This window comes from Silurus aristotelis (genome assembly GCF_946808225.1).
Source record: "Silurus aristotelis genome assembly, chromosome: 18".
NCBI lineage: Eukaryota > Metazoa > Chordata > Actinopteri > Siluriformes > Siluridae > Silurus > Silurus aristotelis.
This window is the reverse complement of record NC_139591.1, coordinates 6,792,543-6,812,373: the sequence shown is the minus strand read 5'-3', so window position 1 is coordinate 6,812,373 and position 19,831 is coordinate 6,792,543. Positions and strand designations below refer to the sequence as shown.

At 37.9% G+C, this 19,831-nt stretch overlaps 1 protein-coding gene across 2 annotated transcripts in view; it reads left to right on the top strand.

The window, feature by feature from the left end:
• The window catches only part of opcml (opioid binding protein/cell adhesion molecule-like), a 242,807-nt gene that overhangs the window by 100,281 nt on the left and 122,695 nt on the right, over positions 1–19,831 (top strand). Inside the window, exon 2 of one of the 2 annotated variants that reach the window (XM_083567659.1) lies at positions 1,701–1,776. In XM_083567659.1, the coding sequence (XP_083423785.1) occupies positions 1,701–1,776 (76 nt within the window). Of the gene's footprint in view, positions 1–1,112; positions 1,777–19,831 lie in introns of those variants that run through there. The other variant, XM_083567658.1, reaches the window with a different exon arrangement.

Below are 19,831 nucleotides of genomic sequence, written 5' to 3'. Positions count from 1 at the left end.
CCCTGTGTTTCCCAGTCCATCATACTGCCTCCACCAGTTTGCCCTGTTCCCAGAGTACATACTGGTGCCATTTAATCTCCAGATAAATGACCTTCACATGATGTAAAAGAAAACGTCAATAATCAGATCAGGCCATCTTTTTCTTTTGTTCCATGGTCCAGTTCTGATGCTTATATGCCCAGTGTTGGCACCTATAGTAGTGTAATGGGTGGGCACTCTGATTGGTCTGCAGCGACACAGTCACTTACACAGCAAGCCAGAAGTTATCGTAGGTGGCATACAGATTTTGGGCACTATACAGGAATTCTTCTCTGACAGGCTAGCATTTGCTCAATAAATAGACAGATAGACACACAGATCAATACGACTTGGTTGACCATGAGCCTGTCACTAGTTCATTGGCTGCCATTCATCTTTTAGGCAATAACCATTACATACTGGAAAAAACTCCTAGACCTGCTGTTTTTTGCTTTGACCCAATTGTCTAGTCATCACATTTCAGCCCTTGTGCAAGTCACTCAGATCCTTTATTTCTCCCGCTTCCCACACATCAACTTCTAGAACAGAGTGTTGCCTCAATGTTTCCCACCTATTGACAGATGCCATTATTTTGCTATTAACTTAATCTCTTGGTTTGAATGTCACAGTGGACACCATATATGCTCATTTCTTTTATAAACCAATATTACACCTGTCCTCGAGCCCCTCAACCGAATTTAACTAGAGGACCATGATGTGTGACAGATTTATCCCTGTGAGTCCTAGGAGAACACTTTTGAGCTGCGGTTACATAAGACTTTATGAATGATCTATTATCTATTAACTGTGGTCTGCTGGGCTCATAAAAAGAGCCATAAACCATTCAAAGACATGAGCAGAATACATTCACCATAGGCAACATAACCCTGGAAGATGCTTTATGGTCCCTTTTTTCCCTCTTGCTTATGGCTAGGAATGTAAAAAAAAAGCGCATTTAGTGTTGTGGTGGCGTGCTTTTAGCGTGGGTTTCGATCGCAGCAGATTTCCTTCTCTGCACGATAGAGAGGGGAAAAAAGAAAGAAAAAAAAAGGGAAAAGGGAGGGAAAAAAAATTGCGCGCACTCTCTCGTTTCCCAGCGTGCGCTCACTCGGAGCTCCAGTTCCACTCCAGTCCAGATCTACGAGCTGCAGCTGATGTTGTAGCTATCATTCTCTATCTCTATCCTTCCCCCCCCCCTCTATCTCTCTCTGTCTTTCTGACCTAACCACTGGAAGAACATCTGCGCGCTTTCTCTGTTCTTCTCAGGAGAATCAGGCTGCGTTGTAGCTTTAGACTCTTAAAGATGCGCTTTGCAGTTTGATCCACGGGGGGATTTGTCGGTGCCCCGCTCGCATCAGGCGCGCTTGCTGAAGCTCTGCGTCATTTCTTCATCTCCTTCATATCGTAGAGGAAAAACGCGTCGGAAGTTTTCCAGGAATATCCAAGAGGACATTTTGTTCGGTTTTGGGAATAAAAAAAAAAACGCTGGAAATTTGAAGCAGATCTCATTGGACACATCTGATTATTTTTTTTACCGTTTAGTGTTTGGGGAAGTTTTGTACTTGGGGGGAAGAAAAAAAGCACAAACACAAAAAAAAGCATGGGCTTGTGTGCTTATGTAGTTGTGCCCTGGAGATGCCTGGCAGTGCTGGCTCTGAGACTGCTCTTCCTTGTGCCTGCAGGAGTGCCAGCGCGCAGTGGAGATTCTTATTTAAAGGACAACATCACGGTGAGACAGGGGGACAGCGCCGTCTTAAAGTAAGTGCTCCCTTCTCTTCCTTTCTTCCTTCCTTCTTTTTGCGTGTCTGCCGCGGACACCGCGCGCGGACCAACCGGAGACGTGAGGTGGGCGCGCGCGCGCTTTCGCTTTCATCCCTCTGTTGAAAAGGCGAGTCGGTGTTTTGCAAAAAATCAATCGACTCATTATTTATTCAGTGTGTTCGCAACTGTTATTTATAATGCATTTTTTTTAAAGCTATAAATGTGTGCTGTTTGTTATTTGTTTGTTTGTTTGTTTTGGGGTTTATTTGGTGTTGGAATGTGTTTATGCTGTTGAGACGCGTGTGATTGCATAAGAAGTCTATATGCAATGCACTAGTGTCTACACACACACACACACACACACACACACACACACACACACACACACACACACACACACACACACATCCTTAGGTTTTATCTCTATCCCACTCCCCCACCCTTTCTTTCTCCTTTTGTCCACCCACCTTTCTATATATATATATATATATATATATATATATATATATATATATATATATAGATATAGATATAGATATAGATACACACACACACACACACACACACACACACACACACACACACACACACAATCTCACTTTCTCCCTCTTACTCTCCCCATCACTTGCATTCTTACACAAACAGACTCTCTCATCACCCCTCCCACCCACCCACACTGTCACTTGCACTCTTCCTCTTTCATTCACACTTACACATGCACTCGCACATACGCACATACACACACACACTTTTTCAGAGCTTCCATTGATCTAATTTTTTTTTTTTATTATTATTGCTATTTAATCTCAGTATCCACTGAAAAGTGATTTTATTATAACTTTAAAGAACAGTTAAAAAAATTAGGCCCGACTAAGGCACACACACACACTTACACATACACACATACACACACACACACACACACACACACACACACACACACACACACACACACACACACGCACACACATACACACACTGACATTCCCACTCGGTCACTCTGTATCAGCTGACTTTGAGTTAAATGCTCTCAGTCCTTTGTTGATGGAGAGGATCCTCCTTGCTGTCTTTGTTCATCTGAACTTTCCTATGTCTTTTATATCATCTTGAAGTGTGGTATTGCCCAGAGCATGGTGCCAGCCACAGCGGTGCTCTGTCTCAGCTGAAACAGAGCGTGGCCTGTGGTCCTTTCTAACCACAGCAACACACACACACACACACACACACACACACACACACACACACACACACACACACTGCATTGAGTTAATTTAGTTTAGAGCGAAGCACTCGAATTCAAAAGGGCAACGGTTTTAGAATTTGTAAATAAATCAATAAATGACTTCAATTCTACTACCACTACTTTTTAAATGTGGATTTTAGATCACTTTGCAGTTCTTAGTTGTGCTTCTTTGAATGTAGAATTTCATTTTCCAATTTCTGGCCATAATCTAGCAGACATTTTTCTTCCTTGAGTGATAGAGAATGAATGACCTTTATAGGCCCACTGCAGTGAATTCTCGAATCAGAAGCTGCTGATTAATTTTCTATAACAGTGCGACTTTCAAGGCACTTCCAGCTGTAACACAAATGATTTACTGCTTATATCACTGTGCTTGTTTGAACAAGTTGTTGTTTCTATAGTAACGGCTCATTCATAAGGACTTGGCAGACACTTGGATGAAGGCAGACACTCCCCAAGGCTAATTATAAGTAAACAACCAGAAAAAAAAAATCCATAATCTATAATAATATCATATAATCCTTTTGTAAGATGAAGTTTCCTGTAAAGGGTTCCAGCACAAAAGGGTCTTGGAGAGAGGACTTCATGATTTCCAGTTTCTCGTGAACGTGACAAGCTGCGGTTATTTATTTTCTTAACATCTCGAGAGAGATAAACCGAGAAACCGGAGAGGGAATGATTGTTTACACTGCTGTAATGTAGGTGAGAACAGGAACTAATTTGTTTTACAGATGTTCCATAGTATTTATGGTTTTCGTATATGGAATGATGTAATGCTGTGGTATAAGAGGAAAAAAAATCGACTTGTTTGTTGATTAAATAAATTATCAGCTTGGGTGATGTAACCACATCATTAGTGGTTCTTGCATAGTTATTTATATGAGAAACAAAAAGGCCTTTATTAATACAATGTACCATTTTGTGCAAGTGGTTGTCACCTCTGATACAGCACCAAAGACAGACAGTAGCGTATTCTTCCTCTCTTTTTTTTTTAGCATTAATGATTAATGAATTGAGCTATGTGTGAGGGTCTTAACAGAGCTTGCAGTGTTTACACTAAACATTTGTACAACTGTAATAACTCTCATTTTATGTACCATTAAAAGGGACTCATAAGTAGGAAGAAAATGTTGTGTAACATTGAAGTCCAGATTTAATCAATTGCCCTTTTATTCCATCATCTATTAATGTATATTATTTATGTACAATACTGTCAGCTGTTTGTTTTTAGAAGAGGATCTTATTAAAAAAAGTATATGTGCAGGATTTGTTTGTGGACATCCTTACTCACTATTAAGAGTGCGCATTTAAGACCGATGACACTGATCAGAAAGAGGTTAGCTGTGTAACGGATGCAGGAAGTGGAGGTACCGAGGAAGATACGTCACTTACTCTATTTACAGTCATATATTGTTTGTGTTTCTCAGCATGTAGCTGGTTGTGGGTAGACTTGGTTTTTTTTCTTTAAGGCACATGGATTTTTTTTTATAGTGCTGTTATGTAACTGTTGCTTTTTGCACTTTCTGCATCAGTAGTTTCCGTATAGCTGAAAGTGTGTTCTCACCATTAAAATTGCAGGTGAAATATTTAAATTTTCATAAAGATTTTGCATATTTATAGCTAGATCTTTTGATATTGGTTTTGGTATCTGATTTGGTAACCAAATGGGTGCTATTTCTGTCCCCAGGACTTTGTATGTATTAATATGCACAAAACTTAACTCTAAAATAAATGTTATTATTAAACAAAGTTATTTAACAAATATTTAAAAAAATTATAAAATCTACATAAAACACTGAAACAAAACAGCATTTGTTACTTGTGCCCTGTCTTTAACACTGCACTATACCATAAAATATGATTTAATAATATGATGAAAAATGAAAAATATGATTTGTTGTGTAAATCCATATTTAATCTATACTTTAAATACAATTATTTCATAATAATTCTATAATCGTTTAAATAAAATACACATTTTAGTCATGTCTCCAGGTTTCCACTCAGTCCTGTTACCGCAACACATCCCCCTTTTTTAAAAGCTGGGAAATTTCCATAACACACTTTTTCAACAGGAAGTTGCATCATTCAGGTCTTGTAAAGGCCATGGGAAAACCGAAAGTAAGTGCTCTCATTTTCTTTTCTGTATATTTGATGATATTGTAACTATGACTGAGAAGGTGAATCCAAACATACTCTCCTGTTATCTAAAATATTTCTTAGATGCATTTGTTCATTTAAAAAAATACAAATTTTTGCTAATTTCATGCAAAAAATTCTATGCTGTTACTTTCAGTCCTGTTACTCTTTATGTGGCATAACAGTAACAGGAGTGAGTAACATCCAGTGGTGTACTGATTTACTAGCATGAATATGAGTTAAAATAAAATTATTCACTTGTTTTTTTAACAATTAAAGAAGTAAAGTTGTGAGACATTTTAAGGCATAGTATACCCAAAAATCTGCCATTTTTCTCTTCACCTCCACCAGGTTGGTAAAAACGGTATTACTTTTTTTCTTCGTGGAATACGGAATATTTCGAGTAATGTTGGTAACCTGTCAGGATCTCCTGGGCACAAGGCATACACTTCCGGGTTCGAAGCGCGTGCTTCCGGATTGGCAGCCATCTTGCAGTTTTTCCAGTGCCACCCTGTATTTAAGGACACCTGAGACTTTTACTCTTGGCCAGATTATCTCACTAGCTCCCTAAGTCCCTGAGTGTACTCTTGTCAGCCTGCCTGTTCTAGATCCGGATCCTCTTCCTGACCCTGACCCCTGCTCTGCCTCTGTTTCTGGTTTGTATTCTGGATTTGGTTTTGGTTTTTGCTGGATTTGGTTTTAGCTTTTGCTCTGCCGTATATCGCTCTGTTTGCCGGCCCTTGGCTTTGGACCATTTTGGATGGACCAGTTTTGTCTCAGCCAGAATTGCCTAGTTTGCCTGTGTTCTGACCCTGAACTGTTTATTGGACTGTGTTTTTGCCTTTGTCTCATCGTTCTGTCTGTCGACTATTTTGGAACTGTGTTTTCTTTGCTAGACTTTAATAAAAAAACGTTATTATACACCTGCTCGCATCCTGCATTTGGGTCCAGTCTCCTCCTGGTCACTCACCATTGAAAGAAAAGAAAAGAAAAGAAAAGCAAATAATTTTTAAAATAATATCAGGGGGAAAAAAAAAAAAGTACAAGTTGCATCGCTTTGCTCTAAATTTACTTGGATTTCCAAAGAAAAGATGGAAAAATAAGAATATGAAGATGAACTACAACTACCAACGGAAGGGGAAGTGCAGGGTTGCAGATTTTGTGATAAGCAGAGTGAAAGCTTATTACTCAAGGGATGATGTGAGTCGCATCACAACTCGGAACAGGCAAACCCTCACTCAGAAGAAGATCAAAAAGCAAAAACGATTCCTTTGGGATACCATGAAAAACATTTCGCCTGAAATTTCTCTCTCTTACTCTCTCTTCTGTATGCTAATATCTTTTTGGTTTGTTTAAGCACTTTCAATCTGGAAGACCTTATAAAAGAGATTACATGTGACACAGAAAATATAAAGTGCATGTATGGAGTATGTTTTAAATATAAAGACTTTTCTTGCCCAAAGTCTAGAATGTACATTGCAGAGAGTAAAGTGTCATATATCCAGTGGATACTTGTGGATAAGGAGCACAAGAATGCTTTTAAAACAGATTTAAAAGACAATTTTTTTATATTAAGTATCAGTACACCCACAGAGCACTAAGACTAAACTTAAAGCACATAAACGCTTAATTGTTGACTTTTCAGAAAATTACATTTGCAACTACAGACATTCAGACAGTTCACTTTGGGACATCACACTGTACACAGGTGTGCTTTATAAACATTTAAGCCCCTGCCCAATGCCTTTCTGCACAGTGTCACCATCAAGAAAGAAAAACCCACCAGCACTCTGGCAGCACTTGTCACCAGTGCTTGATTATGTGAAGAGAACACATGCAGAGGTCTCCACGATCCATTTTTACAGTGATTGCTCTTGCACTCAGTATACACAGCGATGGAATCTTTTCTTATTTTGCAATGAGCTGTGAAGACGAGGATTCTATGTTGGGATATGGAACTTCTTTGAGGCAAGCCATGGGAAGGGTGCCCCAGATGCAGTGGGAAGGGCCTTGAAGAGGAGGGCTGAAAGTCTATTCAGCTAAGGGACAGACATTCCTTAAGCTGCATCACAGTTTACTGTGTTGCATAAGACAGATACAGCAGTCAAGTTGTTTTTTTGTTAGCGAGGAAGCAGTTGAGAGAACCGATATGGAGATGCCAGATGATGTGCCACCAGTTTTATTCTTTATGAGGGTCCATCAGGCAGTGACCCTAACCCCTGGAGAATTGACCCACAGGGATACAAGTGAAACACATGTTGAGGTCTGTTGTATGCAAAAGATTGGAGTCAACAGGTTTTTCTGGCCAGCCCTTTGGTACTTGTTTGAGGACATGGTGTGTTTCATCCCACCCCCAAGGCCAGTGACAGGGTGGCACATGGAAATAGAAAAAAACAATCTGGGCCAAAGTAGAGGAGCCTTTTTAGGAATGGACAGGAAAGGTTCTGTTCATGAATTTAGTCTAGTATTTCTAATTAATCTGAAATTGATCTTAGATGTGTCAGATCTGAAAAGCAGAGATCTGAAAACTTCATATCTTAAAGTTCTTCTATGTTGAAAAAAAAAAACTCATTCTATGCTTCAGAGGAAGGATCAAGACACCCACCCTCTCTCTCTCTCTCTCTCTCTCTCTCTCTCTCTCCACCTCCCTCCGAATGTGTCTATTTTATATATATATATATATTATTGCTCTACCCATTGCCTGTTCTCAATTTTAAAATGTTTTTATCCGCCACTACATCACATTGATAATAGTGTGTACTAATACATTAATTCACATATAATATTTTAATTATAAAGTGAGTATACCTGTCACATTTGAGTGTGACATTGTACTGTCACATTGAGAACCATTTGAGTATGTCTTCTTAACGGACAATACTATAGAAATGAAACTTGGACCAACATCAGCTGCATGGACACAAGTACAGTACAGACCAAAAGTTTGGACACACCTTCTCATTTATAGAGTTTTCTTTATTTTCATGACTATGAAAATTGTAGATTCACACTGAAGGCATCAAAACTATGAATTAACACGTGAAATTATATATGGAATTATATACATAACAAAAAAGTGTGAACCAACTGAAAAATGTCATATTCTAGGTTCTTCAAAGTAGCCACCTTTTGATTTGATTACTGCTTTGCACACTCTTGGCATTCTCTTGATGAGCTTCAAGAGGTAGTCACCTGAAATGGTCTTCCAACAGTCTTGAAGGAGTTCCCCGAGAGATGCTTGGCACTTGTTGGCCCTTTTGCCTTCACTCTGTGGTCCAGCTCACCCCTAAACCATCTCGATTGGGTTCAGGTCCGGTGACTGTGGAGGCCAGGTCATCTGGCGCAGCACCCAATCACTCTCCTTCTTGGTCAAATAGCCCTTGATGCCTTCAGTGTGACTCTACAATTTTCATGGTCATGAAAATAAAGAAAACTCTTTTAATGAGAAGGTGTGTCCAAACTTTTGGTCAGTATTGTACATGTAATGCATATGAAACACACTCTGGTTTATGCATACGTTGACAGTGAGAAAATAAAATAAAATTTAGCAAGTTAACTAAGAGAAAAAAGTACAATCTGGCAAAAAAAAAAATAAATGGAACATGAAAACATATACAATTTACTTGCTTTTTTTTTCTGAAAATAAAAATCCGGTTATGGAAGTGTGCTTTTTGAAGCTGCTTTAAGGCTGCCTTAAGGCTATAAACTAAACCATTTTCCAGCTTTCTAGGCATTTATACAAAGTCTATATTTCTCACTTCTTTCTCTACATTATTATTTATTAAAGAGTTAAGAAATCAGATTGAATTAATACTTAATTTACTTAATGCATCATGACCTCCAATAAACAAACAAACAAACATGCAATGACATCCAGGCATTTTCTAATAACCTGTTTGCTCCATATCCAACTCGGAGCTTCCTGGATCTTCTTGCACACAGACGCACCTAATATTAAATGAATAGAAAGAATGTTGAGTCTAATAAAGAGACATATCTGCACATTTTGATTCAGAGTTACAGGATACCTACACTATAGTGTTAGATTTCCACAAAGTTATTACTCTGCTTACTATACGTGCTACAAGTACTAAAAGATATTTATTATTCAAGCCTTTAAGCAAAGCATTTTGACATTTTGATGCATTCTGTCTCTGTGTATTCGTATTGCGTTTTCTTTCATTGATTCCTTTTTTCTTACAACACTGGTCCCAATAAATTTCACTGTGCCAAGCAGCTTATTTAGATTTATTCAGCTTCAAAGGGCAACAAAAATAATTGCAAGAGGAATTCCTTCACACCTCTTCAACTGCAATGTGATATTATAGTATTAATTGACTAAAGCAAAAGAAAGTGTAGACGTTTGTAGATGAATCTAACATACACCGTGTTGGTTCTCGAAGAAATGTTGATACCCAAAGTGGGAAGCGCAAATCTGTATAAAATGTCATTGAATGCTGTGATGTTACATTTTTCTTTCGCTGGAACTTAAAGGCTCAAACTTTAGGCATGATAATACCCCTGTGCACAAAGTATGCTCTGTTAAGAAATGCCCCTCATTGACATCAACCCTGCTGAACACCTTTGGGATGAACTGGAACACTAAGCGCATGCCAGGTTACCCCACCTGAATTCTCTAATGCTCTTGTGGCAGAATGATCACAAATCCTCAAAGCCACATTACAAAATATTATGGAAAGCCTTTCCAGAATAGTAAAGGTTATTATAACAGCCAAGTTGAGCAGAGTGGAGTGAATCGGAAATAGGATGTTCACCAAGCACATATGGGTGTGATGGCAAGTCTACAGACGTTAGGTAGAAACATTGAGTAACAAGATTTTGAAATATTTTCTGACTAACAAAGTAAATTTAACGATATTTAGACATAATTGTAATATTCAATTATATGTTACATTATTTTGGTTATTTGCGCCTAAATTGTCATTTAGATGGCATTCCAACCTACAGAACTTTATCATGCTTACTACAATTATAATAACACTTAACCCTGGATTTAATAACACTTAACCCTGGAATAGAGCCTGCTTTCTTTACTGCCTTTCTCAAAATTAGTCAACACACAACGACGAACTGTAAATGTATTAGTCAGCATGCAATAATCTTTCTTTCTTTCGGCTTCTCCCAGCCACATCGGATCATCCGTATGTTTGATTTGGCACATGTTTTTATGCTGGATGCCCTTCTTAATGCAACCCTCCCTATTTATCCAGGCTTGGGACCGGCACTAAGAGTGGCTGGGGTCATGTCCATGCAATAATAATAATGATAATAATAATAATAATAATAATAATAATAATAATAATAATAATAATAATAATAATAATAATATCGATAATGATAATAATAATAATAATAATAATAATAATAATACCAATGGAAATAATAATAATAATGATAATAATAATCATCATCATCATCATCATCATCATGATATATTTGCTTTCTATGGAGAATTTTTCTTCAAACCAAATGGCAAAAGTTCATAAAGAAAACAACGTTGGCAAATTCTGTTCTCTGCCTATTCGATTACGCCGCCGAACACGGCCTGCTAGCTTGCTCAGAAGGCTGCGGCCGCTGCTAGTGTCATGCAGTTGAACAAATTCCAGTAGATCAGCCCTTGACGACAGCAATAAATGCAATGGCTTTATCCCACAACATGCCAAAACAATGTTGTTGTTTAAAATGATTCGGAATACAATATTTATAATCATGTCTGACAGTGCCAGTATGAAATTAACATTTAAATGCATTTAAATATTTAAAATAATTAAAATACAGTTAATGAAATACATTCGACAGCTGTATAGTGATGTATTGCTTTCAGTTGATTACTGCAGTACTTTAATTTACATCTCACTTTCTTGTTGTTATTAAATGAACATCTTTTGGTCTGGTCTAAACAGACTGGAACAGGGCGGAAGTAACTTCCCGAATGTTCACCTGAATGAAAATCGTTTCTTGAAACCAACTGAAAAACTATATTTATTCTTAATTCTTAATAATATTCATTACTGTAGTTCAAAACATATCCAGTAGACGGCATTGATGTATTAACAGTGTATTACGAAGGAAAATACAAAAATGAGCTATAGTCACCTGAGCATGTTCAATAACACTTCTTATTTTTTCAAAGAATATTTTGTATTATTATTATTGCACAAACAGAAAGATATTTCCTATTATTGCTCAAACAGAAAAAGTTAATAACATTTTGATCATGATGGTGTGTTCTGTTTCGGGAAACTTTCAGATAACCTACAATGCCAGAGACATAACCGTTCCAGTAGCAGTGCAACGAAGAGAGAAGTTTTAATAATGCAATACTACAAATATTTGATGTTAAAATATTGCTTTGTATTAGACTGATTGATAGGAATAGGTTTTGAAAAACTTATATTTGAATTTGCTTATGATCAGTAGAAAAATAAATTTGATTCAGGGCATATGAGTCAAAATGGAAACACAGAATGCCCTATACTGTATACTGTAGGATGGAGGACACATTATTTTATCGCCTGTGTGGTGCACTTATATATGAACTGAGAAAGGAACTATGAGTCTTTTGAATATGAAAAAAAAGCAAACTGAACACCAACAAATGCTCTAGTATCAAAATTACTCAGGCCAGACCTAATTACACAGAGTCAGGAGCAGAAAAAGCTTCTGGTTGTAGCAAAATTGTAATATTAAGCAGTTTCTGCATGCTCATTTTTTATTGTGCTATGCTTCCCACGATGGCAGAAGAATATAAATAAACTAGATTCAAAGGGAAACCAGAGGAGGTGGATGCAGTTGATTTTATTGCCATCCAGTGTGACTGGTGCTTAAGTAAAAAGGCACTCAGTTCAAATTTTCATTATGCTGTTTTCAACATCGTGACACAGCGGGTAGCATTATGGCGGTAGCATTGCCTACTTCATAGTTGCAGTAAAAGCTTGAGCATGCGCATTACTGTCAGTGTAGGTTTTCTTTGGATGTTCATGCTCGTGTTCATGTGAGATTTGTCTGGGTTCGATCTTCATAGGTGTAAATGAATGTGTGATTGTGTATTTGTGCTTGGTGAATTGTGATAGACCGCCTTTCTATCTTGTTCTAATCTAGCATTTCCTGTGCTCCGGAAACACTGTGTACCTGATAATTGTACAAAAAAATATGATAAAGATGAATGAATGAATGGGAATTTTCAGTTCTTTCTTTAGGCTTAATGTATACATTTATTGGAAATATAAACTGAAGTTAAGCTCATATGGCAGCTTGCCATATGTCCTTGTTTTAGATTTTTTTTAAACAGGAAAGCTTTTTTTAGTTGTGTGACCTTTAAGGAACATTATTTAAGTATTTGTTTGAACCTTGCAGTCATATTATAGCCTTACATTAAATTTTCTTTAGGCTTCTCCCGTTAGGGGTCGCCACAGCGGATCCTCCGCATGTTTGATTTGGCTTGTTTTTACGCAACCCCCCCTATTTATCCGGGCTTGGGACCGGCACTGAGAGTGGCTGGGATTGGTTCCCTGACCGGGGATCAACCCCGGGCCGCAGCGGTGAGAGTGCCGCGTCCTAACTACTAGACCACCATATTATAGCCTTACATTAATAAAGCAAAATATCATGGACAACCAAGGCACTGGCTTGCTTTTTTACACAATGATATATCAGACAACATTGATATATCAGAAAACATGATATTTCCCTACTAATTGATTCAGTATATAAATTCCTGACATTCCTGACCAGCTTTTCTTCTTACAAATATTTTTCTGGCCAATGTGAAAGGCTCGTACTTCTACGGCAGTTGATACACTCTTGGTCTTAGCCGAAAGGCAGAGAAGCGATCGTCACTTGTTATGAGACGAGGTAATGACTTTAATATAAGTGTACATTATTCAGAGCACTTTGTTATAATCACTAGTGGAAGAGACATCCTAGCTGTATTTACATTGTCTTCACTGTCTCTTAACAGTAATGAAGTGAAAGAAGATTAAAAAGGAGAATCAAATTCCACACACACACACACACACACACACACACACACACACACACACACACACACACACACACACACACACACACCCAGCACTGTACAGTATGTGCTTCACCAAAACCAGGCCACCTTGCAATAACAGTCACTTCAGCGCCACTCAATCTTAGACACTGTAATGAAATCAGCACAATTGCAATTCTTGACATTTGACTTTGAAATTTTAAATCGCCGCACTGCTTTAGGTTTAGTACGGGCACAGGCACTTAAGTGACTCTTGGAATCTCATTTCTTTTTCCGTTTTTCCACTCGAAGTCCTCCCTCGTGTGAATTAGATGTGTCATACCATCTGTCAGCCCAGAGTGTTGCTCTTTGCACCTCTCGAGTGGACCTTAATTCTCTCTGTGACAGGGTCCATATGACAGTGTGCTTCCTTTTTTTTTTTTTCCCCTCAAAGTGCTACCTGACTCGAGCAGATGTATTTTTTTTATATTTATCCAAAACTGCAGAGCCACCTGTCTCTATGCCGGATGCCAGGGTCCATCTGCTGGGTTTTTGAATTCTTTAAAAACTACCTGTCACCTTGAATATTTGAAGTGCAGCCCATGTTAATAGATATATTCCCATAACAAAGGACAGGTCCTTCTATGTCAAAACACTGGCGCTCAAGACTGTCACAGATCATTTATATATATATATATTTTCCAAATAAATATTTTCAAAGAATATACGCGAGCAGATTCGGGTTAAATTGAAGGATGAGGTAAGAGATGCAGAGACAACTTGGACTCCTGGGATTTCTCATTTCTCAAATTATCAGTCACTAGCAATTGCGGATGTACTCCTGCCCTGCGTAATGTCACATGAGTGAACGGAAGGATATGACTTATATCTATAAATACTCATTAGATACCAACATTTCTATCAGCTAATGCAAGCATCCATCAGCCTTCATTAATTTCATAACCATGGCTCAGATTTGGAGTGTTTCAGTAGTGCCTGAGGAAAAGGTCAGAGAAATAAAAACCCTAGAAGTTGATGAAACCCTAATTTTAGCATTTAAAATGGAAGAGATTGAGAGGCCTCTTAGCTGGTGAATGGAAGTTATTACCATAGGGGTTGTCTGTTTGTTCTGTGGGTGATTGTGTCACAAATTTGACAAGAAGATTTTTGGGCAGCTTTAGAAAAGGTTTAGAGCTAAAAAGCAGTGCTACAGTGTTAAATTTAGTTCAGTGATCCATGTAATGCTTCAGAATTCACATAAAAATTTCATGCTGCAGAATCTATAACCTCTGTAACTTCCAATAATTTTGATGACTTTTTTTTTTCTGTTTGTATTTTTTTTCTACCCAACTATTTATATTTGATCCCACTTCTTTTACAGAGGATAACAACACTGGATCTATTCCAAGGCCAAAAAAAGCTCATAGAGCCAGGGCTGCATGCACAACATTTTGATCTACATTGTGTTCCCTGTGATTTTTACTCTGACCTCTAAGCTTGCACAGTTTGGATCTTTCTTTTCGCAAAAGATTTATTTGGTAATTTGCATTTTCCATCTACTGTATATTTGGTAGAGAAATACTGGTTTTGGGCTACAATATCAAGGTACTAGTTGAATAATGTTCTCACTAGACACTTGACCACCTGCTGCAAAACATCTTGCAAAGCATTATTAATCTTTTGTCATATTTCACAGTAGGTATGAATGCAGTCTCTATCAGAAATATTCTTATTTTTACAAATAAAAAATTTAAGTTGAGGTTTGTTAGATGAAATCAGTGGATGTTCAGCTTGCCACAGTACAATATTAGAATATTTTAAACAAGGATTGGCTAATTTGATCTTTTTTTCTTTTCCTGCTTACAAATTTAGATTTTTAAAGATCGCCAAAATAAAAATTTCCACCATCTCAGGTTTACAGAGAGTAGGGAAGGACAGAATCATGTCAGCTGTGCAGCCAGAAACGTTTCCTGCAGCAACTAAAATGCAAGCTGGATTTTTGGGTGATTCTGCATTAATGGTCAGTTAATACTAAAAACAAAAAGATAATAAAATAAAAAAATACACAAAAAAAAAAAATAAAAAATTATATATATATATATATATATATATATATATATATATATATATATATATATATATATATATATATATATATATATATAATTATTATTATTATAATATTATTATCTTTTTTTTCTCTTATAAAAAAAGCTGTGCAATATCAATCCAAAGAATGTTTCTGCACACTGACTGGCTCAGGACAGACTAAAACTTCATTATTTACTCTCTAATTGCCATTGTAATTAGCCTTATTCATTTAAAGCAGAATATTTGACAATTGATTGTAGGTCTGAATAATCTATTTAGGCTAACTGGTGGTAATTATATTCTGTCTAATGTTGATCAAACATGCTTTAAAGGATTATAATTCAAATTAATGACCTTCGAACATTTTCCATTTACCATGACAGGTAACGAGGACACCCTGTGCATGTGGACAGTTATATGAAAAACTCAGCTGCCTTTTTGCATATTTATGAGTGATAAATCAAATTGTTGGAGCACAACATACGTAAAGTTCAGCATACCTGTCTGGTATTTTAATTCATTCTCATATAATCAGGGTACATGTCTATAAGTATTGTGAAATTGCAATATTATTTACAGCTGATGTTACATTTCACAGGCCTGTACACTGTCAGTCTGATTGAAATAATAGAGTATTACATGTAATGGGCCAGTGTAATTTGTGTAAGTAACTCTAAATCATAGTGGTCAGGTGATGAAATGATATCTGAACATATAGGATTTGAACATGAGCCAACACTTAGAGCAGTAAGTGGAATTGCAGCGCCATTAGCTTTCTCACAAAAAAGGAATCGAATATAAACTAAATATCCTTCTTGCATTAATATTATAGGCCACTTTTTACTGCATTACTTATTAAGCAACCTATGAATTTGACCCACTTAACTCTTAATGCTTGCCTGTGCTGTTGCAGCCCTAATTTTCTGCTCATGACTAAACCCTCATAGGTCATATCTGCATAAAACTGTTATTTACCAATTGTATGAAGTTTCAGCATTTCAGTTAAAAACCTATTTAATGCTATGGTGAGACTTTAAAATTATATTACAACAAGAGATTTCTTTGATAAAAGTATGGAAACGTTAAAATGTCTCATTAGCAGTTTTAAACCTCAACGATTAATGAGACATGAGATGAATGTTAAAGGTCTATGTTAAAACTATGTTAATATTACAGTTATGACATTATTTGAGAGTAAAGATGTTAAATAAAAATTTTATATATATATATATATATATATATATATATATATATATATATATATATATATATATATATATATATAATGCACACAATGGCAGTAGGATGTAGAATGGTAGGATGGGTTGTGTAGAAGCAAGTGGCATTAGACTTTAGAGGGGGTACTGCCTGGTCGCGGCTTTTAGAGGTCAGGCTAGCCTGCCGATGTGCCTAGCAGGAGAGTTTCTGTCATGGTGCAAGGGGAGTGCTTTGAGAGCAGTGTTATCCCCATTATTGCTGTTGTTTGTAATAAGAGCAAAACATCACTGTGTTAGTTGTGGGACAGCAGCTTCTTGCCATGCTACTACCACAGTGTTCCTTTATGCGCTGTCCTTTTTCTCTGAGAGTGTGAGGAGCTTTTGCAATCATTATTAACCACCAGTCAGGTATCATTTGTTCACTTAAGACCTTTTCCCTGTGCTTGCTAGCTTTCCATACCAGGAGTGCTGAACTGCACCCTGTCAAATCAGCACTGAACTGGCAGTTGTGCTAGCTGTCCTCCCAGCTCCTAGCCTACTGTCGCTATTGTTTGGTCCCATAAACCTTTGTAAGTCTCCAGCTGCATTGTTGTGGTTGACCCCTGAATGGTGCTGAACCTGGAACAAGAAGTTCTGTAACTAGAGAAACTAACAGGATATATAAGCATTTGTTTCTCTGACTTGAGCCATCCACTGAAACTGGCTGTGATCTGTGACCAGAGTAAAGTCTTTGCCTGCAAGGTAGTACTAGAGTCCCTTAACAGCACTTTTGATGGCCAGGGCTTCTCGTTTCACAGTGGCATACCTCCATTCAGCAGATGTCAGTTTCTGACTGGCATCCAGCATGAGGTGATTCACTCACTCATAGGTTTGGAAAAATACTGCACCAAGCTCTGTTTTGCATTTCTTATTGTAGATGAAGAAAGAAAGATGTTAAGGTTTTCGTTGGGAGTGACGAGGATTGACAAGATTAGAAATGAGTTTATTAGAAGGACAGCCCATGTAGAATGTTTTAGTGACAAGGTGAGGTGATGGTTTGGACATGTGCAGAGGAGGGACATGTGCAGAGGAGGGACAAGAGTTATATTGGTAGGAGAATGCTGAGGATGGAGCCACCAGGAAAGAGAAAAAGAGGAAGGCCAAGGAGGAGGTTCATGGATGTGGTGAGGGAAGTCATGCAGTTAGTTGTTGTGATAGAGGCACATGTAGAGGACAGGGTGGTATGGAGACGGATGATCTGCTGTGGCTACCACTAATGGGAGCAGCCGAAAGAAGAAGAAGAAGATTGTAGATGAAGAAAGGTTTATAAACACTGGTGCATTGGAGGGCACTTGTTTCAAGGTCAGCTCATGCTTTGCTGCCTTGGTCTAGCGTATCTAAGTCTGGTTTACCATTGTTTGTGAGGTCTGAGACATGAAAAGTTAGAGAGTAGAAGTTAAGGATGAATCAGCAATAATACCCAGCTAACCCTAATAGACATGTAGGGTTCTCTTTGAGTGATCTTCTTCTCCTGTGATTTTAACAGGCCTCAGCTGTGCTTCAGTCAGCCCCAGGTGACATTTTTGGAGGTAACCAAAGGTCTTCTAAATATGCGGCCCATGTGTTTGAGTGTATCAACCTACCATCCATTCAGGCATCTAGAAAACTGCCCATGTGGGTTGAGGTCAATATGAGTGAGCCACTGGAACAATGCTGGCATTGTGTGAATGCCAGAAGAACCCGGTCCTGCCAGTGGCCACTGGAGGTGCTGATGCAGTCTTGGGCCCAGCCTCTGGTGATAGAGCCACCTGGAATATCTGCTGGGATGCCACAAAAGACTAAAAGAGAATAAACCAGCTCAATCCACTTCTTCTACTAGGTGGAACTCACAGGGTTGCACTGGTCGATTTTACATCTGTTGTTGCTTTGCCCATTCGTCATCCATGTGCTGTTTCACAAGGGGTGCCACCTGGTCAATTCTCCCCTGCCTCCCTGGATATTTTCAGTGACTGACTGGAAGGGATATGGTTATTTGTTCCTTGCTTCCAGGGCACACTTCAGTGCATCATCTATTTCTTTGAGATTTCTGGGGGACTGCATGCCGACTGTTGCTTGTAATAAGAAAAGTAAAAACAGCCAGTGTTAGTTGGGAGACAGAGCCTGCTTGCCTGCTTGCTGCCACTGTGCCCTTTTATCCTCTCTCCTCTTCTTTGAGAGGGTGAGGAGCTGATGCAGTCATTATTAGCCACCTCTTTCATGTGCTTGCTGGCTTACCACAACAGGAGTGCTGAACTGGTGCTGTTCGTTCAGCACCATGCCAGCAAAGGCTGGGAGCAAGAATATACACTTGAATAAGAAACGTTTACATTGTGAAATAAGTTCAACCAAATTTAAAATGACATTACTGAGATGTAGAGTTTTAACACTACAGCAACAAGCTATGGGTTTGAAAGTTTAATATCGTTTAGATTGTTGAAAATCTCCCAAAGGTGTTGTTAAAATGGCGAAGATGCCAGCCTACATTACAGATAGCACTAGTCTTGTCTTTGTTAAACAGTCGTTAAGCAGATTTCTGCAGTTAGAGCTCTCCTTCACATGTGTTGAGCTTATACTCCATGAGAAGTAGCTGCAGCAGATGGCTTGATGTGTTTTGGGGAAAAATAGCTTTGCCTAGTGTGTTCTCTAATGGCATAAGAGTTTCAAACTTTACCAGGAATAATGCACTAGTACAAGTTTATCACTCAAAATGACACCAAAAGGACAGCATTGGAATGTCTGTGGCTGTCTGGAACAGTCAAATCGAATGAAATTAGAATGAAATTACAAAAATTAGAATGAACGCCAGGCTAATAAACAAATGATTAGTAAGTGACACAAGGCTTAACAGGGCAGCACTGAAGTGAGAATTTGAAAAGAAACAGTAGCCACATTTACATGAATCCGATCATGTATCTAATCCGATATGGTGTTTACATGGAGCATTTTTTTATTCGCATTGGACTTTTAAACCGATTACAATGCTCCATAAAAACGCACCTAACGTAAGAATGTTGTTATCAGCATGAAGGTGGTTGCAAAAAAAATTAAATAAAATGGTGTTCCACTAGAAATCGGGTGATTTGGAATAGAGATAGGTGCTTGACTGGTGATCTGATGTAATCATGTGATACTGGGGATTATGGAAGCTTTAAGAGTTATGGGGATACTCATCATGGTATTGGTATAAACAAGAAAAGAAATGTGCTGAAATGGGATTTCTACTTTGTTTGGATTTACAAAAACATTTTGGATTAAATGAGACTTTGAATTTCGTAGACAGGAAAAAGTCAGACGTAAAAGCAGACGCCATGCTATAGTGAAAACTGGGCTGTTGTGCTGTAT